General features: G+C 40.9%; 1 protein-coding gene across 1 annotated transcript in view; it reads right to left on the bottom strand.

The window, feature by feature from the left end:
* myom1a (myomesin 1a (skelemin)) overlaps positions 1-25,678 on the bottom strand; it is a 67,492-nt gene that overhangs the window by 35,298 nt on the left and 6,516 nt on the right. The window contains exons 3-11 of the mRNA XM_034182891.1: positions 12,828-12,968; positions 12,539-12,725; positions 6,438-6,595; positions 6,155-6,247; positions 5,927-6,015; positions 5,347-5,391; positions 3,421-3,582; positions 3,183-3,344; positions 2,656-2,797 (exon numbers count right to left, since the gene is read on the bottom strand). Of these exons, the coding sequence (XP_034038782.1) occupies positions 2,656-2,797; positions 3,183-3,344; positions 3,421-3,582; positions 5,347-5,391; positions 5,927-6,015; positions 6,155-6,247; positions 6,438-6,595; positions 12,539-12,725; positions 12,828-12,968 (1,179 nt within the window). The remainder of the gene's footprint in view (positions 1-2,655; positions 2,798-3,182; positions 3,345-3,420; positions 3,583-5,346; positions 5,392-5,926; positions 6,016-6,154; positions 6,248-6,437; positions 6,596-12,538; positions 12,726-12,827; positions 12,969-25,678) is intronic.

The raw sequence follows: 25,678 nt of genomic DNA, 5'->3' as shown, positions 1-25,678 counted from the left end.
GTGGAGAGGAACAGAGAAGAATTTTCTTTAACCCTCAAGCGACCAAGTTACCCCCAGGCATATATTTTTGTGCACATTTGTCTAATTTTAATTGGAAAAACATTTCCAAACAGGAATTTGTCAATCGATTTGTCCTGCATTTGTTCATAGAATTTTGCAAGGATCGGTCGATCTGTGTGTACTCAAAAAAACCAACATGAGTGTTGTTGGTTTTGTTGTTCCATGAACCTAAGCCTAACATACCTTCTACCATATAAAATCAGGTTTTATGGGTGAACACATTCAAATCATGTAGTTTTAACATATGCAACAACTTAAAGTCTAACTTGCTCAGTGAACATAATAAAATTATGTAAAGTATTTCTACCCAAATAAAATGCATTAATCAATTTTGCTGAGTGACCTAAATACAAATTTGTTGGGTCAACATGAAAAATTTACATCACTGTTACTTAATTACCATGGGTCAGGCCAACTACATTTGTAAGGGTAAATGTACCAAAAAACAAACAAACAAACAAACAACAAAAAAAAAACAGTAAGTCCTTTTGGCTGCTCGCTTGTTTGCGTTCGCTGCTCGGGGCTGCCACAGCAAATCCAAGGGGGATCTGCATAAATTGTGCTGATCCAACACAACAAAGTTAAGTTGACATGTAACTGTACTATTTTAACACTAGTTGTAACTACCCTAATAAATTAAGTAACTCAAAATTATACCAAACAAGTTTAAATGGCCCAAGGAAATTACATCAGTGTGTTACATTTACCCTTACAAGGCAGGGGTGGTGCCCAAGTGGTTACTGCATTTGGTTTCAAAGGAAAGGTTCCCAGTTCAAACCCCACCCCTGCCACATTTCTCCATGTAATGTGGAGTTGCGTCAGGAAGGGCATCTGGCGTAATACCTGTGCCAAATCCACCTCAGATTTGCTGTGGCAACCTCAAGCACAAACAAGGGAGCAGTCAAAGGGACCTGCTTTTTATTTTTGTTATATTTACCCTTACAAATCTAGTTGGTCTGGACTATGGTAATTAGGTAACAGTAACGCAAATTCATCATGTTGATCCAACAAATTTACACTTAGGTCACTCAGCAACATTGTTTCTGGCTACGTTAAGGCTTTTTACGTGGGTGGAAATACCTTACCTAATTTTATTTTGTTCACTGAGCAAGTTATTTTTTTGTGTGGCAAGTATAATCCAAACTTGTGCAGGGTCTCTTATGATCCCCCTGGAAAGCTCTATGAGATTTGACATTATAGCTTCAGATGGTATTGCAATTAAGGCACATGGGAAGCCAGATAAGACATATTCAATAACTTTAAAGTATACATGTATTCATCCTTTGACTTGAAAAGTAGCTGTAAAAGTGGCCATTTGTACGTATTATAATCCTCGTATTTACGCTCTACAATTACACTGAAAAAAGAGAATAGTTGAACCAACTTTAAAAAAGTGTTACAGTTAGTAAAACCTGAATGAATTAAGTTGTTTGAACTTAAGTTTGTAAATTAGATCAAGTGTGGATCAACTCCAACTTACAAACTTAATTCATTCAGGTTTTACCAAATGTAACACTTTTTGAAGTTGGTTATTTTTTTCAGTGTACTTATGGTCTCTAAAAATGGAAGGATTGTGAATAAAAATGTCTGAAATACCTAAACAGTTAATAGGATATTTTTGTTAAGCCCCTTTAATTTAAGTTAAAGGTCTGCACTACAAATGCAAATTGATTTAAATTCAACTTCATTGTGCTGGTATACAGAGATAAAATGACAAAATATTGTGTCCCTTTCCAAATACTTATGGATCTGACTGTATTAGCAGTCAATTATTAGAGTTTAATCTGAAATAATCTGATTTTTGTCATCTAACTACAAGTTATCATTGGAAATGAGAAAACAATGAACTGATTTTAATAAAAGCTGGTGGAGAGGAGCAGCACGAGCAAAGGAAGAACCCATTGCATTCTGGCAGCGGATCCATAAAAAATACTTTCATTAAATTTGCAAGAAAGGGCGATCAGATTAAAGTTTAGTGATGAAGACCAAAGATCAGATATATGAATCAAAGTTCATAAATCTGTGATTTTTGATCAAAGGACATGAATCACTATCCAAGGACAGGATACGGCTCAAAGTTCAGTGTTATGGATCAAAGTTCAGTGATCAAGGTCAAAGTATTACAATTGCAGTCAATGTCACTGAAGAGGATCACAACTCAGAATCAAGATCAAAGATCAGAGATAAGAATCTAAAGTTTGGGAGGTGATTCAAGATTAATTATCAAAATCACGGGGTACCAATCAAGATCAAATTTCAAAAACTAAGATCAAATATCAATGATGAGGATCAAATTTATGAAATGAGGATTAAAGTTCAGCAATCGGGATCAAACATCAGTGTTCATGATCAAAGGTCAGGATCAGGATTTGTAGTCATGCTGACTTTTGAAATTGAATGAATGCAGCTCTGTCAGGTTAGTCTGCACAGTAATCGCTTTTTGTTGGTGAATTGATTGATTAAGTTATAGCCATAATAGCAAAAAAGATAGGAATGAATCAGGAGGCAAACTGAGCTGTCAAGATAATGTATGAACGTTGACAGGTAACAAATAAATGAAACATCTGAAAACAGCAATGCAGCTCGCTGCCCGACCTGTCGACGTAGTATCCCAGGATGGAGCTGCTGCCCTCCGTCGCCGGCTGCTTCCAGGTCACCACCACATAGTCCTTGTTGGCATCATGGCAGCGCACATCCAGAGGGGCCACTGGAACCCCCTCCACCTCCACATCGGCATCTGGCACAGACACAACCGCACAGACGTCCAAGAACTGGCGCACACACTTGTGTCATGCTGTTTCTAAATCAGGCTGATCTCCATTACACGCCCAAATTAACACCGTGGTTCCATGTTCTGACCTACTAACTGACACTCTTCCAGTACGGCTCATATACACATTTATCTTTTAGTTTATACCTTGATCACATTTGAGGACGTCTGACAAGAATCAAGCAGAAACTTTACATTAGACTGGCGTTCATGCGTTGCAGGTTCTCTGAAGAGCGGACAGATTTAGAAGCAACATTCCACGAAGGAAACCAAAGACCCCCAGAGAGACCGACAGCCAGGTGAACGTGTGGACTGTCGATAACTACGGTTCTCACAGCGCTGGAAGCTTTACCTCTGACAAACACGTAGGCAGAGTAGGTGTCGAAGCCTGATTTGGTGTTAACCCTCAACGTGTACATGCCCTCGTCTTCCTTGTTCAGGTGGGAAAGGGTGAGTGTTGCACGTTCGCCGGTCCAGTGGGTCTGGACCCACTTAGAGGGCTTCAAGGCCACATCTGCAAAGAAATCTGGTCTTAAACAGATATTTATACCTGATAACGATGCATCATTCCATTTAGGTTTGCTACTTACTGTCTCTGTACCACACGATTTCAGGTTGGTATTTTTTCACTGTGGGATAAACAATCACGGTGCAACCCAGACTTAGTGTTTCGCCCTCACGGCCAAAGGCAACTCCAAATTTGTCAAGGATTGCCGTCTCAAAGGTAACGCCGTGCTCGGGGCTGTAACCATCTAGGAAGGTGGAACAAAAACACAAGAATGATGAGAAAACCCCCAAATCATAATAGGACTTATAACCTATGTAAAGTACGGGTCACTCAGTAATGTTTCTAGGAAAAACACTTCAGGGACCTTGAGGTTGTGTAGCCTTAAAAAAAATCTTGTTTTTACTTCTCTTCTTCTTCTGCAGCCAAACATTTTCAATATTGACTGTGTTTTCTGAGTTCAACTTTGGCAAGCATGTTTATGGGCTGTAAGGTCTGTGTTCTCAACATACCTTGCACAAAGAACAAGGAAGACAGCATTGTACCCCCACTGACAGCATCGCTGGACTTCCAAATCTGGCCTATGTGGTGTACAGGACAGCCGTGATGGATAGCAAATTTGTGCCGGCGTTAACAACTAACAAGCTAGTTTTTCTGGTTCCTTCTCCTGTCACTGAACTGGATTTATCCACCATAGAAGCACCATCAGATGTTCTCTTTGGATCCATTTTAATGTCATTTCCACATCTGGTCATTTATAGATCACAAAGAAATGACCTGTAAATTTGACTGTCACTTTAAATTGAAAGGAGCTGCAGGTTACCATGCCCATTCTCACTTTGGAAAGTAGGTGCCATCAAGTTACTTTTATACAGCTTATACATGGTGGGAATGTTATGCTGTTGTTCCTTGTTGATGTTCTCTATAAAACGTAGGAACAAGCAATCCGAGGGGAGCTTGTCGCCATTGAACTGGCTACACAGTTCATCACATAGGTTGTGCAAAAGGGAGAGTCAGTGTGGTAGTACAGTATGGTAGTCCTATGTAGACCCTGAGGCCCGTTGTTGTTGGTGCTTATCCCAGATTCCCATAGTTTGAAGTGGATGAGAGTCTACAACTCCACCTGGATGGGGCGGCAGTCTGACATAGGTTACTTTCCCGGTCAAAGCTGGTACCTAATTACAGTTGGGTAGACTGGGATGATGCAGATGAAGTGTCTTGTACAAAGACCCAGATAAGTACCATGAGTGGGAATCACACCCACGATGTTGGTAGACCAAGTTTTGATGACATTGTATGTATGCAACCTACCACAGGGGGGAATTAAAAAAAAAAAAAACAGTTCTAAATACCCCTTCTACTGTTGGAATGCCTGAGACATGGGTAACAGTGAGATTCAGGAACTCTGTACCCTTACCCCGCATGAACTCAGTTACAAAAAAGAACAACAAAAATAACAACAACAAACAAAACAGAAAGATAATGTATCAGTTTGCTGTATGAAAGGAATATTTGCAGTAGCTGGCCCCAGACTGTGAACAAATTACCCCCTGATTTACACAATATTTCTGACCTTGCATTTTTTAAATCAAAGCTTGAGACATATTTATTTAAACTGGTTTTTAATACCTAGTGGTGCTGTGACATGTTTTGTTTTTATGTGCCTCTTTAACTCTATTGTACGTTTGTTTGTTTTATTTTTGTGAATTCTTGCACTTTGATTTTATTGTAAAAAACTTTGGAGAAAATCTGGCTGTTCTAAAGGGCTATATAAATAAATGTTGATTGAATGATTGATTGATTGATATTTGCATTTCCGATGTGTATGTTATGCATCCCACCAGATGCCATTTCATGCCTAAACTTTGCTAAAAGCAGGGTAGTTTGTACATGCACAGATGTAGAATTTCAAGATTTTTAGAATTCTTATAAATAAAACTGCAAACATATTTAATTGTAAATGTAAGTAAAAGCAGTTTTGTGCAATATGACAACCTTAACTTTGACTCACGTGGTTTAAAATCGAGTTGGTGTGCTTCTTTGTCCTCTTGGAATCCTGGAGAGAAAGATCTCAGTCAGTATCTTACTGCAACAGTGTGAGGATCAAGCCCAAAACTACACTACCACTACACTACAATAACACAGCAACTGCCTTAAATGTAAACAATACAGTCCGTTGATAAGGGCCATCATTGTGGTGTTTTATTTCTTCATTTGCCCAAAGGTTGTGATACTGATGATCACATTACTATGAAAGATATGCTTAGTACTGCTGGCTTCTCTTCTGCTACAACAGAATGATTTGTGGATTACGTGACAGGAAGAACAGAGTGTGGAATGTCTTAAATCGGGGCTGTTGGATGTTTCAAAGGGTGTCCCTCAGGGCTCAGTCGTAGGTCCATTGCTTTTTACAGTTTATATGAACAGACTGGCTGTAGGAGTACCATATGTAACCTACCATTTTTATGCAAATGTCACTGTAATTTATTCATTCATTTTCTATACCTCATGAGGGAGCTCATGGGGCTCATGGGGGAGCTAAAGCCTATCCCATCATATCTCAGTGACCAAATATATCTGAACGTACTTACTTTTGACAACTACTGTAGCCACAAAAGAGGTCTCCCCTTTCATATTGAGAGCAGAGGCTAAATACTGAGCGGTGTCCAAGAAATCACAGCTGAAAATGCAAATAAAATGGAAGGAATTTGAAATATTACATGTATTTTAATGGCAAGGCACGTAGTTTGTGGATAATTGTGTATTGCATGAACATTATAGACTCTAAGTGAAGTAGAGCCATCTTAACAATTACCTACTTCTTGATCTCCAGCGAGTGCATGTTGTAGTTGCTCTCCACAGTATACTTCTCAGAGTGGGTCTTGGCGTCAATGAGCACATTGTTTTTGTACCTTGAACGCAGCAGGGAAACAAACGTGGTTTAATCATCAGTAATTATGCAAGGATGACTGAAGTAACGTCACAGTTGTGGAAAACAGATTGGTGGCGAGACCTTTAGAAGTTAATCTGTGACGGACTCCAATCTCATCTATCGCTCAAGCTACTTTTCTTTATGACACAGAACCATGAGAAAAATCTTACCAGGCAACTCTTGGTTTTGGCCAGCCGGCCACAGTGCAGTGCAGTGTGACGGTCTCTCCTTCCCACACAGTCTGTCCACGGGGCTTCAGTATGAACTCTGGACAGTGCATCAGGCTGTCTTGGTTCATTTTCTTACGCATCTTTACTCGCTCCTCAATCTACAGCGTTACAATGGAGCCACATTCTGATATTAAAACACATGATTATTTGTAATCTCACTGTAAAGATGTTAAACATGGACATAATTAATATGAAAAATTTAAAATACAGTTGCTGTTTTTTATTTGGCAGCTTAACAGAAAAACAGGATTGGTCTGGCCAATGAAATGCAGTACTCTTCTGCTCATTTTAAACTACACAGTAAAATCACCAGTGTGAATTTAACACTGCCAGTGTTAATTTCACACTGATGATTTTACTGTGTACACAACAAAAATAAATGCAGTACCTGTCAAACATTTGGAAACACTTTCCTATTCAATTGAATGGGAAAACATGTGCCTAAATAAATACAAATAAAATAAAAAAAATAATAATTTTCTTATTTTAACTTTTAAAGTGTTATTTAACACAGCCTGTGTTAAAGAGGGCTGCAGTTGTTACAACACTGAGTTGGGTTGACCATATCAGTGTTGAGTCAACTCTCTATTGCTGTAATTTAACTCTCTGAAGGTGTAATTTTAACACTGTCTGTGAGTTCTTTTAACACATGCTGTGAGGTTTAAAAGGTGTTTCTGTCTCCTGATAACCTCAAAGTTGTGGCTTCAGTGATAAAGTAATGACATTGAAATAATGTTAATTTTAACACCACTGTATGAGAGTTAAATTAACACTGAGAATTTTCCTGTGTAATACGTAATGGAAGCATAAACATTTAACATTAACACTCAAAAATGTCATATGTATATAAAGACAAAAACAGTAAGTAAATGTTTGGTAAAATATATCAATATTATGCTCTCTCTGTCTCTGTCTCTGTCTCTCTCTGTCTCTCTCTCTCTCCACACAAACACAGTTGCAAATAATCATGCAATATTAAAATGAGTGTAAAACAAAATTACTCATACTTTAAGTCGCATTATCCTTAAAATAGTTTTCAGGTCCTATAACTTATATGTTGGTGTGACTTATATAAAGAAAAATTGCTTGAAAATAAAACCCAATTGTCATATCTATTATCATCAAAATATGTCACACATTTCATTTATTTATGAATATTCATCAGGTTTTTATGATGCTGTAAATGTGGGTTAGGTGAATTGGAAACGTTAAATTTTGTACCTTAGGTCTGGTCTGCTTGAGGTTTCTTCCTCAATATTATCACAGGGAGTTTTTCCTTACCACTGTCGCCCGTGTACTTGCTCTAGGGGTTGGTAACCCTTAGTTGGAGTAAGTAGGTATAGAAAATGAAAGAATATATATATTTAGAGCAATAGAAAGCTTCTTTAGGCAGCACAGCAGCACTGTTGCCTCACAGCAACAAGGTCATGGGATCAATTCTCACTTGTGGCTTTTCTGCTTGGAGTGTGCATGTTCTCCACATGTTTGTGTGGGTTCCCTCTGGGTGCTTTGGTTCCTCCCACATACAGGTTAGGTAGATAGGAAACTTTAAATTGTCCATAGGTGTGAATGTGTTGTTTGTCTATATGTGGGCCCGTAACACACTGGCGTCACACCCTATGACTGCTGGGGTAGACTCCAGCCCCCTGTAACCCTTAATTGGAGAAAGCGGTTGAAGATGAGTGAGTAAGTGAGTGAGAGCTTCTTCATATCTAACTTCTATACAACATGACATTAAAGCCAAAGTAATGGAATGCATAAGTACGTGTCCAACGACAATGAAATTTTGATGTGAGTCCAGGAAATTGTTTTAAACTTTATCAACTTTGGGAGATAGTTCCTTTTTGTGCATTTAGTCAAATTCTCATGAAATAATACATATGCATAGACAGCTGATGAGGTGGTTCGCAATCTAAGGAGTTGTGGTTTTATGACATTCGTAGGGACTTCAATAATAAATAAACAAATATATAAGTATTTGTGTAAGTGTGTGTATTTATGTGTGGGTATGTGTATGTATATATATGTGTATATATATATATATATACATGTATATATATATATATATATGTATGTATATACGAGGTCCGTCAATAAAGTAACGGTCCTTTTTATTTTTTTCAAAAACTATATGGAGTCGAATCACGTGCGATTACATCACCCAACCTTGAACCCTCATGCGCATGCGTGAGTTTTTCCACGCCTGTCGGTTGCGTCATTCGCCTGTGGGCAGGCTTTGAGTGTGCACTGGTCCACCCCTCTCGTCTTTTTTTTCATTGTTCAGGAATGGCTCAGAGACTGGTGCTTTGCTTTATCAAAATTTTTTCAGAAACTGTGAGGCACATCGAAGTGGACACCATTCGAGAAATTCAGATGGTTTTCGGTGAAAATTTTAACGGCTGATGAGAGATTATGGAGTGTTACTGTCACTTTAAGGACTCCCCACTGAACCGCAGGGCGCGCCGCGCTCTGAGCCGCCGTCGCCAGCCTGTTTCAAGCTGAAAACTTCCAAATTTAAGCCTCTGTTGACCCAGGACGCTGTGAGAGAACAGAGAAGTTTCAGAAGAAGTCGGGATCAGCAGTTTATCTGGACATTCCACTGTTAAAGGAGATTTTGTAATGAAAGACGTGCGGACGGATTCGCACGTCATTCACTCATGGCCCGGCGCCACAGCAAAACACCTCCGTTGGAAGCCTTACAGAACAAGTTGGAACATGCCCAGCTGTTAGACAATTTCTCGGATACTCACTCGACTAAAAGCCATCGAAATCCACCTAAATCTTAGGAATGGTTATCAACACGGCTGGGTGCCGACGTGCAAATCCGTCCGCATGTCTTTCATTACAAAATCTCCTTTAACAGTGGAATGTCGGGATAAACTGCTGATCCCGACCTCTTCTGAGACTTCTCTGTTCTCTCACAACGTCCTGGGTTAACAGAGGCTTAAATTTGGAAGTTTTCAGCTCGAAACAGGCAGACGACGGCGGCTCGGGGCGCGGCGTGCCCTGCGGCTCCGTGGGGAGTCCTTAAAGCGACAGTAACACTCAATCTCTCATCAGCTGTTAAAATTTTCACCGAAAACCAACTGAATTTCTCGAATGGTGTCCACTCGGATGCGCCTCACAGTTTTTGAAAACATTTTGATCAAGCAAAGCGGCAGTCTCTGAGCCAATCCTGAACAATGAAAAAAAAGACGAGAGGGGTGGACCAGTGCTCACTCAAAGCCTGCCCACAGGCGAATGACGCAACTGACAGGCGTGGAAAAACTCACGCATGCGCACGAGGGTTCAAGGTTGGCTGATGTAATCGCACGTGATTAAAAATCCATATAGTTTTTGAAAAAAATAAAAAGGACCGTTACTTTATTGACAGACCTCATATATATATATATATATATATATATATATATACAGTAGTGTTCAGAATAATAGTAGTGCTATGTGACTAAAAAGATTAATCCAGGTTTTGAGTATATTTCTTATTGTTACATGGAAAACAAGGTACCAGTAGATTCAGTAGATTCTCACAAAACCAACAAGACCAAGCATTCATGATATGCACACTCTTAAGGCTATGAAGTTGGGCTATTAGTAAAAAAAAAAGTAGAAAAGGGGGTGTTCACAATAAAAGTAGCATCTGCTGTTGATGCTACAAACTCAAAACTATTATGATCAAACTGATTTTTTAGCAATCCTGTGAATCACTAAACTAGTATTTAGTTGTATAACCACAGTTTTTTTATGATTTCTTCACATCTGCGAAGCATTAATTTTGTTGGTTTGGAACCAAGATTTTGCTTGTTTACTAGTGTGCTTGGGGTCATTGTCTTGTTGAAACACCCATTTCAAGGGCATGTCCTCTTCACCATTACGCAACATGACCTCTTCAAGTATTTTGACATATCCAAACTGATCCATGATACCTGGTATGTGATTTATAGGCCCAACACCATAGTAGGAGAAACATGCCCATATCATGATGCTTGCACCACCATGCTTCACTGTCTTCACTGTGAACTGTGGCTTGAATTCAGAGTTTGGGGGTCGTCTCACAAACTGTCTGTGGCCCTTGGACCAAAAAAGAACAATTTTACTCTCATCAATCCACAAAATATTTCTCCATTTCTCTTTAGGCCAGTTGATGTGTTCTTTGGCAAATTGTAACCTCTTCTGCACATGTCTTTTATTTAACAGAGGGACTTTGCGGGGGATTCTTGCAAATAAATTAGCTTCACACAGGTGTCTTCTAACTGTCACAGCACTTACAGGTTACTCCAGACTGTCTTTGATCATCCTGGAGCTGATCAATGGGTGAGCCTTTGCCATTCTGGTTATTCTTCTATCCATTTTGATGGTTGTTTTCCGTTTTCGTCCACATGTCTGTTTTTTTTTTTTTTTTGTCCATTTTAAAGCATTGGAAATCATTGTAGATGAATAGCGCGACCCTTAATTGGACTAAGCGGTAGAAGATGAATGAATGAATGAATTTTTGCACCTGCGTATACGTTTTCCCCTCGCCAAATCAACTTTATATATATATATATATATATATATATCTATATATATATATATATATATATATATATATATATATATATATATATATGAGGTCTATTAGAAAAGTATCCAACCTTATTATTTTTTTAAAAAACCATATCGATTTGAATCACATGTGATTGCGTCAGACAAGCTTGAACCCTCGTGCGCATGTGTGAGTTTTTTCATGCCTGTCGGTTGCGTCATTCGCCTGTGAGCAGGCTTTGAGTGAGGTGTGGTCCACCCCTCTCATCTATTTTTTTATTGCGAATAAATGTCTGAACGATTTGGAGCTTTGCTGCATCAATTTTTTTCCAGAAACTGTGAGAGAGCTCCAGGTGGACACCGTTCGAAAAATTAATATGGCTTTCAGGGACAATTTTATGGGGATTAAACAGATTACGGAGTGTTACTGCCGCTTTAAGGACGGCCAACAACTCCTGAGAACGCGGCGCGCTCCCAGCCCCCATCGACAGGCTGACACCCCGCTTGAACAACCAGATAATTTCGAACGTGAAAGCTTTGTTGATCCGGGACCTCGTCTGACTTTCACAAAAAGGCAGAAGATGTGGACATCAGCACTTTTTCGGCACATTCCACCGTTACAGGAGTTTTTTTCATGGAAAAAGAAGCGGAGGGACGCGCCACGGAGCCGTTCATTACGCGGCACAAAACCACCTCCGTGTTGGTCTTACAGGACGGCTTTCAGGTGGATTTCAGACAGATTCCGGTTGCTTTCCAGTCGTGTGAATATCCGATTGTGATTGTGCATGAGCTGGACATGCCCAAACATGTCCTGGAAGGCTTCATCACGGTGTTTCTTTGTGCCATGTGGCTCCACCGCGACGCGCGGAACTCCTCCGCACGTCTGTCTTAATGTGCCGAAAAAGTGCTGATGCCCATGTCTTTTCACAATTCCTGTGCTAGTCAGATGACATACCGGTGTGTGTATGTGTACCCATGTGTGAATGTGCATGTGTACAAGTAAGGTGTGTACTATAACTTATCTGTTTTAATCTGGTTTTTATCTGTTTTATTATGCTGTTTTAATTGTAAATTATATTATGGAAATGTGCAATATGCTGATGAATGTTCCATACTCATGCAAGCAGTGTACTGTTTTGTTGTTGTATTTATTGATTTTTTTAGACAGAAATGTCTGCAAAGCACTTAAGTCCAAGACAAATTTCCCTTTGGGGACAATAAAGTATGTCGTATCGTATTGTATCGTACATAAATAAATAATACAGATGGGTGAAGTGCCAGAATATAAGTTGCGGTAGAAATCATTGTTCCGCCTCGCAGAAAAAATAAGACTAAACGTCCTTCTAATTTCATGCTAAAAAAATGCATTTTAAAAATATGCAAAACCTCGAGTGGGTGAGTAAATTTTTTTTTTTTTTTTTATTGGCTCAGAACATTTAGAATTCCGCTGTTTGCCAAGATGTATAAACTGTTGTTCTTTGGGAAGTTCACAAAGTGCAGAAACGGTGAAAAGCATTTACCGTGTGGCTCAGTTCCATGTGCTGAATGGATTCCCTGATGTGGGTTGTTCTGGTCTTTTTTGACACTTTAACACCCAGAGCCTCCTGAGCCTCCCTGACAAACAAGTTCCTCATGGCCACATAGTTAATCCCCTCCTCCGCATACTCCTCGTCCTGGGCCTCCATCAGACGCCGAACCTCATCGTGACTGCAGCATAACAATCCGGCAAGGTGTGAGAAATACATCATCATCATCATCATTATTATTATCATATGAAGCATAATTTTCATCTGGAGGTTCTTCACTCACTTGCTTCTAAATACCGGAATAACATAGCCGATGACTTCTTTGTCCATGTCCATTGCCAGGTAGGGGCGCTTGGCTCTCTTGGGCAGTGGGCTTAATTTAATCACTTCCTGCCCCTTTTCTGTCTTTGTGGTGGTCTTCTGACTTAGAAAGAACACACAAAAAAGTCACTTCTCTTGCAACATAAAAAATAATGGGTCACATTGCATCACGTCATACCTAAATATAACACTTTGCTTTCTGATTAACTTTGCTGTACAGTAAATAAGCAAATACCCCAAATGTTGCAAAGACTTCAGGTGTCTGATAACAACAACCAACAAGTAACAGGTCCACTTTTTACGAACAAAGCCCCCCCACCAAAAAAATACTGGCTATGGGCCTGTTAAATATAATGAAATAATATACAGTGGCTTGTAAAAATATTCAGCCCCTTGATACGTCACACATTGTACTTTGTCTATGCCATTTTAAATGCAAAAAAATTTCTAAAATTATCCTCCTTAAACTCAAACTCAAAGCAAATCTGTACAACCTAATACGAATTCATTAAAAATATAAAAGCCAAGATGATGGGTTGCATACATAAGTAATGGGCCCCTTTGGTATAATACCTGTAAATAATCAGTTTTATTGCCAGTTTTCTTCATACAAGTCAGGGGATGGATGCATGAACATTTCCAAGTCACTGAATATCTCTTGGACTTTATTTACATCAGTTACACTCAACAAAAATATAAACGCAACACTTTTGGTTTTGCTCCCATTTTGTATGAGATGAACTCAAAGATCTAAAACTTTTTCCACATACACAATATCACCATTTCCGTCAAATATTGTTCACAAACCAGTCTAAATCTGTGATAGTGAGCACTTCTCCTTTGCTGAGATAATCCATCCCACCTCACAGGTGTGCCATATCAAGATGCTGATTAGACACCATGATTAGTGCACAGGTGTGCCTTAGACTGCCCACAATAAAAGGCCACTCTGAAAGGTGCAGTTTTGTTTTATTGGGGGGGATACCAGTCAGTATCTGGTGTGACCACCATTTGCCTCATGCAGTGCAACACATCTCCTTCGCATAGAGTTGATCAGGTTGTCAATTGTGGCCTGTGGAATGTTGGTTCACTCCTCTTCAATGGCTGTGTGAAGTTGCTGGATATTGGCAGGAACTGGTACACGCTGTCGTATACGCCGGTCCAGAGCATCCCAAACATGCTCAATGGGTGACATGTCCGGTGAGTATGCCGGCCATGCAAGAACTGGGACATTTTCAGCTTCCAAGAATTGTGTACAGATCCTTGCAACATGGGGCCGTGCATTATCCTGCTGCAACATGAGGTGATGTTCTTGGATGTATGGCACAACAATGGGCCTCAGGATCTCGTCATTGTATCTCTGTGCATTCAAAATGCCATCAATAAAATGCACCTGTGTTCTTCGTCCATAACAGACGCCTGCCCATACCATAACGCAACTCAACTCAACTTTTTTTTTTATATAGCGCCAAATCACAACAAACAGTTGCCCCAAAGCGCTCCACATTGCAAGGCAAGGCCATACAATAATTATGAAAAACCCCAACGGTCAAAACGACCCCCTGTGAGCAAGCACTTGGCAACAGTGGGAAGGAAAAACTCCCTCTTAACAGGAAGAAACCTCCAGCAGAACCAGGCCCAGGGAGGGGCAGTCCTCTGCTGAGACTGGTTGGGGCTGAGGGAAAGAACCAGGAAAAAGACATGCTGTGGAGGGGGGCAGAGATCGATCACTAATGATTAAATGCGGAGTGATGCATACAGAGCAAAAACAGAAAGAAACAGTGCATCATGGGAACCCCCCCACAGTCTACGTCTAAAGCAGCATAACCAAGGGATAGTCCAGGGTCACCCGATCCAGCCCTAACTATAAGCCTTAGCGAAAAGGAAAGTTTTAAGCCTAATCTTAAAAGTAGAGAGGGTATCTGTATCTGTCTCCCTGATCTGAATTGGGAGCTGGTTCCACAGGAGAGGAGCCTGAAAGCTGAAGGCTCTGCCTCCCATTCTACTCTTACAAACCCTAGGAACTACAAGTAAGCCTGCAGTCTGAGAGCGAAGCGCTCTATTAGGGTGATATGGTACTACGAGGTCCCTAAGATAAGATGGGACCTGATTATTCAAAACCTTATAAGTAAGAAGAAGAATTTTAAATTCTATTCTAGAATTAACAGGAAGCCAATGAAGAGAGGCCAACACGGGTGAGATATGCTCTCTCCTGCTAGTCCCCGTCAGTACTCTAGCTGCAGCATTTTGAATTAACTGAAGGCTTTTTAGGGAACTTTTAGGACAACCTGATAATAAAGAATTACAATAGTCCAGCCTAGAGGAAATAAATGCATGAATTAGTTTTCAGCATCACTCTGAGACAAGACCTTTCTGATTTTAGAGATATTGCGTAAATGCAAAAAGGCAGTCCTACATATTTGTTTAATATGCGCTTTGAATGACATATCCTGATCAAAAATGACTCCAAGATTTCTCACAGTATTACTAGAGGTCAGGGAAATGCCATCCAGAGTAAAGATCTGGTTAGACACCATGCTTCTAAGATTTGTGGGGCCAAGTACAATAACTTCAGTTTTATCTGAGTTTAAAAGCAGGAAATTAGAGGTCATCCATGTCTTTATGTCTGTAAGACAATCCTGCAGTTTAGCTAATTGGTGTGTGTCCTCTGGCTTCATGGATAGATAAAGCTGGGTATCATCTGCGTAACAATGAAAATTTAAGCAATACCGTCTAATAATACTGCCTAAGGGAAGCATGTATAAAGTGAATAAAATTGGTCCTAGCACAGAACCTTGTGGAACTCCATAATTAACTTTAGTCTGTGAAGAAGATTCCCCATTTACATGAACAAACTGTAATCTATTAGACAAATATGATTCAAACCACCGCAGCGCAGTGCCTTTAATACCTATGACATGCTCTAATCTCTGTAATAAAATTTTATGGTCAACAGTATCAAAAGCAGCACTGAGGTCCAACAGAACAAGCACAGAGATAAGTCCACTGTCCGAAGCCATAAGAAGATCATTTGTAACCTTCACTAATGCTGTTTCTGTACTATGATGAATTCTAAAACCTGACTGAACCTCTTCAAATAGACCATTCCTCTGCAGGTGATCAGTTAGCTGTTTTACAACTACCCTCTCAAGAATCTTTGAGAGAAAAGGAAGGTTGGAGATTGGCCTATAATTAGCTAAAATAGCTGGGTCAAGTGATGGCTTTTTAAGTAATGGTTTAATTACTGCCACCTTAAAAGCCTGTGGTACATAGCCAACTAACAAAGATAAGTTGATCATATTTAAGATTGAAGCATTAAATAATGGTAGGACTTCCTTGAGCAGCCTGGCAGGAATGGGGTCTAATAAACATGTTGATGGTTTGGATGAAGTAACTAATGAAAATAACTCAGACAGAACAATCGGAGAGAAAGAGTCTAACCAAATACCGGCATCACTGAAAGCAGCCAAAGATAACGATACATCTTTGGGATGGTTATGAGTAATTTTTTCTCTAATAGTCAAAATTTTGTTAGCAAAGAAAGTCATGAAGTCATTACTAGTTAAAGTTAATGGAATACTCAGCTCAATAGAGCTCTGACTCTTTGTCAGCCTGGCTACAGTGCTGAAAAGAAACCTGAGGTTGTTCTTATTTTCTTCAATTAGTGATGAGTAGAAAGATGTCCTAGCTTTACGGAGGGCTTTTTTATAGAGCAACAAACTCTTTTTCCAGGCTAAGTGAAGATCTTCTAAATTAGTGAGACGCCATTTCCTCTCCAACTTACGGGTTATCTGCTTTAAGCTACGAGTTTGTGAGTTATACCACGGAGTCAGACACTTCTGATTTAAAGCTCTCTTTTTCAGAGGAGCTACAGCATCCAAAGTTGTCTTCAATGAGGATGTAAAACTATTGACGAGATACTCTAACTCCCTTACAGAGTTTAGGTAGCTACTCTGCTCTGTGTTGGTATATGACAATAGAGAACATAAAGAAGGAATCATATCCTTAAACCTAGTTACAGCGCTTTCTGAAAGACTTCTAGTGTAATGAAACTTATTCCCCACTGCAGGGTAGTCCATCAGGGTAAATGTAAATGTTATTAAAAAATGATCAGACAGAAGGGAGTTTTCAGGGAATACTGTTAAGTCTTCTATTTCCATACCATAAGTCAAAACAAGATCTAAGATATGATTAAAGTGGTGGGTGGACTCATTTACTTTTTGAGCAAAGCCAATAGAGTCTAATAATAGATTAAATGCAGTGTTGAGGCTGTCATTCTCAGCATCTGTGTGGATGTTAAAATCGCCCACTATAAGTATCTTATCTGAGCTAAGCACTAAGTCAGACAGAAGGTCTGAAAATTCACAGAGAAACTCACAGTAACGACCAGGTGGACGATAGATAATAACAAATAAAACTGGTTTTTGGGACTTCCAATTTGGATGGAAAAGACTAAGAGACAAGCTTTCAAATGAATTAAAGCTCTGTCTAGGTTTTTGATTAATTAATAAGCTGGAATGGAAGATTGCTGCTAATCCTCCGCCCCGGCCCATACTACGAGCATTCTGACAGTTAGTGTGACTCGGGGGTGTTGACTCATTTAAACTAACATATTCATCCTGCTGTAACCAGGTTTCTGTTAGGCAGAATAAATCAATACATTGATCAATTATTATATCATTTACCAACAGGGACTTAGAAGAGAGAGACCTAATGTTTAATAGACCACATTTAACTGTTTTAGTCTGTGGTGCAGTTGAAGGTGCTATATTATTTTTTCTTTTTGAATTTTTTTGCTTAAATAGATTTTTGCTGGTTATTGGTGGTCTGGGAGCAGGCACCGTCTCTACGGGGATAGGGTAATGAGGGGATGGCAGGGGGAGAGAAGCTGCAGAGAGGTGTATAAGACCACAGCTCTGCCTCCTGGTCCCAACGCTAGACAGTCACAGTTTGGAGGATCCAAGAAAATTGGCCAGATTTCTAGAAATGAGAGCTGCTCCATCTCAAGTGGGATGGATGCCGTCTCTCCTAACAAGACCAGGTTTTCCCCAGAAGCTTTGCCAATTATCAATGAAGCCCACCTCATTTTTTGGACACCACTCAGACAGCCAGCAATTCAAGGAGAACATGCGGCTAAACATGTCACTCCCGGTCTGATTGGGGAGGGGCCCAGAGAAAACAACAGAGTCCGACATTGTTTTTGCAAAGTTACACACCGATTTAATGTTAATTTTAGTGACCAACGATTGGCGTAACCGAGTGTCATTACTGCCGACGTGAATTACAATCTTACCAAATTTACGCTTAGCCTTAGCCAGCAATTTCAAATGTCCTTCGATGTCGCCTGCTCTGGCCCCCGGAAGACAAGTGACAATGGTTGCCGATGTCGCCAACTTCACATTTCTCAAAACAGAGTCGCCAATAACCAGAGCTTGATCCTCGGCGAGTGTATCGTCGAGTGGGGAAAAACGGTTAGAGATGTGCACGGGTTGACGGTGTACACGGGGCTTCTGTTTAGGGCTACGATTCCTCCTCACAGTCACCCAGTCGGCCTGCTTTCCCAACTGCCCGGGATCTGCCAGGGGGGAACTAACGGCGTCTAAGGTACCTTGGTCCGCACCGACTACAGGGGCCTGGCTAGCTGTAGAATTTTCCACGGTGCGGAGCCGAGTCTCCAATTCGCCCAGCCTGGCCTCCAAAGCTACGAATAAGCTGCACTTATTACAAGTACCGTTACTGCTAAAGGAGGCCGAGGAACAGCTAAACATTTCACAACCAGAGCAGAAAAGTGCGGGAGAGACAGGAGAAGCCGCCATGCTAAATCGGCTAAAAGCTAGTAGCTACGCAACCTAGTGGATTCCTAAAAACACGCAAAGTGAATAATGTGTAACTAATTTAGAGGTGATTCAGCAGAAGGAGTGCTTTAGTTAAGGCACCAGACAGGCCATGAAGCAGCACAAGTAACGCACGGCAACAGCGAACGCACGACAACGGTGCAAAAATAAAATAAAAATCCACTAGACAGGCTGTGGAGCAGCACAGATAACACACGACAACAGTGGTAAAAAATAAAATAAAAATCCACTGGACAGGCTGTGGAGCAGCACAGGTAACACACGACAACAGTGGTAGAAAATAAAATAAAAATCCACTAGACAGGCCGTGGAGCAGCACAGGTAACACACGACAACAGTGGTAAAAAATAAAATAAAAATCCACTAGACAGGCCGTGGAGCAGCACAGGTAACGCACGACAACAGTGGTAGAAAATAAAATAAAAATCCACTAGACAGGCTGCGGAGCAGCACAGGTAACACACGACAACAGTGGTAGAAAATAAAATAAAAATCCACTAGACAGGCCGTGGAGCAGCACAGGTAACGCACGACAACAGTGGTAGAAAATAAAATAAAAATCCACTAGACAGGCTGCGGAGCAGCACAGGTAACACACGACAACAGTGGTAGAAAATAAAATAAAAATCCACTAGACAAAATAAAAATCCACTAGACAGGCCGTGGAGCAGCACAGGTAACGCACGACAACAGTGGTAGAAAATAAAATAAAAATCCACTAGACAGGCTGCGGAGCAGCACAGGTAACGCACGACAACAGTGGTAGAAAATAAAATAAAAATCCACTAGACAGGCCGTGGAGCAGCACAGGTAACGCACGACAACAGTGGTAGAAAATAAAATAAAAATCCACTAGACAGGCCGTGGAGCAGCACAGGTAACGCACGACAACAGTGGTAGAAAATAAAATAAAAATCCACTAGACAGGCCGTGGAGCAGCACAGGTAACACACGACAACAGTGGTAGAAAATAAAATAAAAATCCACTAGACAGGCCGTGGAGCAGCACAGGTAACGCACGACAACAGTGGTAGAAAATAAAATAAAAATCCACTAGACAGGCTGCGGAGCAGCACAGGTAACGCACGACAACAGTGGTAGAAAATAAAATAAAAATCCACTAGACAGGCTGCGGAGCAGCACAGGTAACACACGACAACGGTGGTAAAAAAAAAAAAAATAAAAATCCACTAGACAGGCCGTGGAACAGCACAGGTAACACACGACAACAGTGGTAAAAAATAAAATAAAAATCCACTAGACAGGCTGTGGAGCAGCACAGGTAACGCACGACAACGGTGGTAAAAAATAAAATAAAAATCCACTAGACAGGCTGTGGCGCAGCACAGGTAACGCACGACAACGGTGGTAAAAAATAAAATAAAAATCCACTAGACAGGCTGTGGAGCAGCACAGGTAACGCACGACAACGGTGGTAAAAAATAAAATAAAAATCCACTAGACAGGCTGCGGAGCAGCACAGGTAACGCACGACAACGGTGGTAAAAAATAAAATAAAAATCCACTAGACAGACTGCGGAGCAGCACAGGTAACGCACGACAACGGTGGCAAAAAACAAAATAAAAATCCACTAGACAGACTGCGGAGCAGCACAGGTAACGCACGACAACGGTGGCAAAAAACAAAATAAAAATCCACTAGACAGACTGCGGAGCAGCACAGGTAACGCACGACAACGGTGGCAAAAAACAAAATAAAAATCCACTGGACAGGCTGTGGAGCAGCACAGGTAACACACGACCATAACCCCACCGCCACCATGGGCCACTCGATCCACAACATTGACATCAGAAAACCGCTCACCCACACAACGCCACACACGCTGTCTGCCATCTGCCCTGGACAGTGTGAACCGGGATTCATCCGTGAAGAGAACACCTCTCCAACGTGCCAAACGCCAGCGAATGTGAGCATTTGTCCACTCAAATCGGTTACGACGACGAACTGGAGTCAGGTCAAGACCCCGATGAGGACGACGAGCATGCAGATGAGCTTCCCTGAGACGGTTTCTGACAGTTTGTGCAGAAATTCTTTGGTTATGCAAACCGATTGTTCCAGCAGCTGTCCGAGTAGCTGGTCTCAGACGATCTTGGAGGTGAACATGCTGGATGTGGAGGTCCTGGGCTGGTGTGGTTACACGTGGTCTGCGGTTGTGAGGCTGGTTGGATGTACTGCCAAATTCTCTGAAACGCCTTTGGAGACGGCTTATGGTAGAGAAATGAACATTCAATACACGAGCAACAGCTCTGGTTGACATTCCTGCTGTCAGCATGCCAATTGCACGCTCCCTCAAATCTTGCGACATCTGTGGCATTGTGCTGTGTGATAAAACTGCACCTTTCAGAGTGGCCTTTTATTGTGGACAGTCTAAGGCACACCTGTGCACTAATCATGGTGTCTAATCAGCATCTTGATATGGCACACCTGTGAGGTGGGATGGATTATCTCAGCAAAGGAGAAGTGCTCACTATCACAGATTTAGACTGGTTTGTGAACAATATTTGAGGGAAATGGTGATATTGTGTATGTGGAAAAAGTTCTTTGAGTTCATCTCATACAAAATGGGAGCAAAACCAAAAGTGTTGCGTTTATATTTTTGTTGAGTGTATGAAGAAATACAAACAGTATGGCACTCTATGGTAAATCTGTGTGAAGTAGACAGTTCTCAAAACTGAGTGACTGTGCAAGATGGAGAAGAGTGAGGAAAGCCACCAAGACACCCAGACAACCCTGAAGAAGTTACAGGCTTCTGTGGCTGTGATTGGAGAAATTGTGCAGTATGTGTTTTGCATTTTGTAACACCAGCTTTAGAGCTTCATGATGAAGTGGAGCAGGGAAGGATTCTCTTTCACCAAAACATCAAATCTCAGTTTGCATCCCAGATGTACCTTCTGGCAAATTGTAGCTGAACGTTCAGCTCTTCTTTTTAAGAAAATCCTCCCTCTATACCACTTCATCATGAAGCTGTATAACTGGGGATACAAAATGCAAAATATGCACTATGCACAATTTCTACAACAACAGCCACAGAAACCTATAACTTCTTCTGGGTTGTCTGGGTGTCTTGGTGGCTTTCCTCACTCCTTTTTCTCCTTCTTGCAGACTCACTCAGTTTTTGAGAACTCTCTACTCCACACAGATTTACCATAAAGTGCCATGGTGTTTGTATTTCTGATGTAAATAAAGTCTAACAGATATTCAGTGACTTGGAAATGTTCATGTATCCATCCCCTGACTCGTCTGAAGAAAACTGGCTATAAAAATGGTTATTTACAGGTATTATACCAAAGGAGCCCATTACTTATACAACCCATCATCTTTGCTTTTATATTTTTAATTAATTTATATGAAGTTGTAGAGATTTGGTTTGACGTTGAGTTTAACGGTTGATCATTTTAGAAAGGTTTATTTGAAATGGCATAAATAAATTAAAATGCATGAAATACCAAGGGTCTGAATACTTTTGCAAGCCACTGTAGTATAATGAACCATGCTACAGATACATTTAAAAACAATGGCCACCTTTCATTTACCAAGTCATGCTAATTAATTAATTGTGAATTATCATCATATATGAATTCTGTGGTTGCCTTCACATTTGGTCAATTCTGCCCAAACAAATGTAACCACTTTATTAACACAACCCTTCTAACCTGTTTAATCCATATTGGCTCCAAACTGTTTGAGTTATGACCTTAAATTTGGCCTTTCAAGGTTACCCAACGTCACAGGTCATATGACCAGTAGAAAGGTGATGTGTGACTTCATTTTAATATTTATTATTAGTATTTAGTATTAGTATCTGTAGCCATTTCCATAGAGTAATCATTCTTTTTAGTAGAATGGCCTAAGCAGTGGGTCACCCCTTTGAGTCTGGTCTGCTTGAGGTTTCTTCCTCAGCATCATCAGAGGAAGTTTTTTCTTATCACTGTTGCCTGTGTGCTTGCTCTTGGGGTTGGTAAGGTTAGACCTTACTTGTGTGAAGCTCCTTGAGGCAGCTTTGTTGTGATTTGGTGCTATATAACTAAATGAATTGAAATAAATTGAAAATTCTAAAAATCACCTACATATTACATATGTGAGTCAATAATTTGAAGTTGGCCTGTGACCTTGACTTTTAAGTGATTTTTCTCCAAATCCAGATAGAAACCCTCCGAGTTATTTTGTTCACACACAAATAGGCGCACAGGACCAAGATCACCCCCCCCCACCATGTGCTACTGCTGTGCACAGGTGTACAAATGTTATCGAAATAGGCTTCTTACATAAACACACACTCAGAATGTGTCGCAGAGCACATACCACAGATGTATATTTCTGTCCATTGTCTAAGAGCCTGACCTCATACTGCACACTGACTCATGAATCCAACTCAGCGTCTAAATGAAGAGGAAATGTCAGATGTGTAGCAGAGTGGAGGAACTGCTCTAACTCATCGTCAACACTCATTCTGACTGCTGGTACAGTCACCATAAAAGCCGTGTCTCATATCCTTCCTGGAGAAAGAACTTGTTCTTCCTTCTCTGACCCATTTTGAAAATGGCTCCGGCAGCTTAAAGCACAAAACAGCTCACATCCTGGTTGGTGTTAGTGACACACTGAGGGACACACAGTAACAAATGTACACATCCGCAATTCATTTTGGGCTTGATGTCATACACAGTGTTACTCCAGGTTATAAACCTGCAGCAAAGAATTCCACATAGTGGTGAAATTGGATGGAAAATCAGCACACCCTGATGTGTAGATTAACAAGGCTAATTACTGAGGTCCCTTGGGCAACATCTCCCAAGTTGCTCCCAAGTTGCAGTTGAGTGTGGCAACACCCCAACAACAGTGTGTGAGTGTGTGTGAATGGGTGAATGTGGCATCACTGCAAAGTGCTTTGTCTGTCTGCATAAGATGGAAATAGGAGCAACCTGTGGCATAGGAGGCATAGACGTTTGCCAAGCAGTCACTTTTGATGTTCCCAAATGAGGCAAACTTCCAAAATACAAAAACTTGCAGTATCTTGACTGGCCACTTGAGGCTGGTCCTAAAAAGTGAGCAGGTGCCCACTGAAGCCCAATTTGAAAATGTTCAACTTTAGATCAGACATACAGTAGATATGTTTACACCCTCGTACAAAAAGCAGTTTTTTTTATTTTTGCAAATTTATTAAAAAAAATCACATGTACATAAGTGTCATGTAGGTTGTCATTTAATTTGTGGGTTCATTCATGTGTAGGTTTTTCTTTATGTTCAGGTTTTGTCTGCTTTGTGTTTTTCTGACTGCATGCTCTTGTCTTGTGTTTGGGGTTTAGTCAGGCTGTGTCTTGTCCCTTTTGTTTGCCATGCCCTCTTCCTTGTTGTTCTCCCCCACCTGTGTCTCATTTCCCCTCATCACACCTGTTATTTAAACCCTCTGTTCTGTCTTTGCCAGTTTGCTGTTCCTCATGTCTTCGTTCCAGCCTTTTTTTTAATCAGTGCTTGACCTTGTTTTTTTTTGGTTTTTTTTGCCTTTTCGCATTACTGAACCTTTTGCCTGTTTTTGAACTCACTTTAGTCTCATGATTTGGATACCGTTATTGAATTTGACTTAGCTACCTGTACTGACCTTTGCCCGGTTTTTCAGTAAATCTGTTTTCTATTTCTAAGCCTCTGTGTGAATCTTGCATTTATGTTCAGCCTTTTTGGGTCCACGTTTCTGAGGCATAAGTATTCACAGCCTTTGCCATGAAGCTCAAAACTGAGCTCAGGTGCATCCTGTTTCCATTGATCATCCTTGAGATGCTTCAACAGTTTAATTTGAGTTCATCTGGGGTAAATTCAGTTGACTGGACATGATTTGGAAAGACACACACCTGTCTACATATAAGGTCCCACAGTTGACAGTGCATGTCAGAGCACAAACCAAGCAAGAAGTCAAAAGAATTGTCTGTAGACCTCTAAGACAGGATTGTCTCAAGGCACAAATCTGGGGAAGGATACAGAAACATTTTGCTGCTTTGACGGTCCCATTGAGCACAGTGGCCTCCATCATCTGTAAATGGAAGATGTTCGGATCCACCAGGACTCTCCCTAGAGCTGGCTGCCTGTCTAAACTGAGTGATTTGGACTAGAAGGGCCTTGTCAGTTATGTGACCAGGAACACGATGTTCACTCTGTCAGAGGTCCAGCATTCCTCTGTGGAGAGAGGAGAACCTTCCAGAAGGACAACCATCTCTGCCGCAATCCACCAATCAGGCCTGTATGGTAGAGCGGCCAGACGAAAGCCACTCTTTGGTAAAAGGCACATGGCAGCCTGCCTGGAGTTTGCCAAAAGGCACCTGAAAGACTCTCAGACCATGAGAAACAAAATTCTCTGGTCTGATGAGACAACGATTGAAATCTTTGGCATGAATACCAGGTGTCATGTTTGGAGGAAATCAAGCACCACCCCTACAGTGAAGCATGGTGGTGGCAGCAGCATGCTGTGGGGATGTTCTTCAGCTGAAGGAACTGGGAGACTAGTCAGGATTGAGGGAAAGATGAATGCAGCATGTACAGACACATCCTGGATGAAAACCTGCTCTGGAGCATGCTTGACCTCAGACTGGGGCAATCTTTTGGCAGGACAATGACCCTAAGCACACAGCCAAGATATCAACGGAGTGGCTTCAGGACAACTCTGTGAAGGTCCTTGAGTGGCCTAGCCAGAGCCCAGACCTGAATCTGATTGAACATCTCTGGAGAGATCTGAAAATGGCTGTGCACCGACGCTTCCCATCAAACCTGATGGTGCTTGAGAGATGCTGCAAAGAGGAATGGACAAAACTGCCCAAAGATAGGTGCGCCAAGCTTGTGGCATCATATTCAAGACGACTTGAGGCTGTAATTGCTGCCAAAGGTGTATCAACAAAGTATTGAGCAAAGGGTGTAAATATTTATGTACATGTGATTTCCAAGTTTTTTTTA

Source organism: Thalassophryne amazonica, chromosome 12 (genome assembly GCF_902500255.1).
Source record: "Thalassophryne amazonica chromosome 12, fThaAma1.1, whole genome shotgun sequence".
Taxonomy (NCBI): Eukaryota; Metazoa; Chordata; class Actinopteri; order Batrachoidiformes; family Batrachoididae; genus Thalassophryne; species Thalassophryne amazonica.
This window is presented reverse-complemented; position numbering and strand designations above follow the sequence as displayed.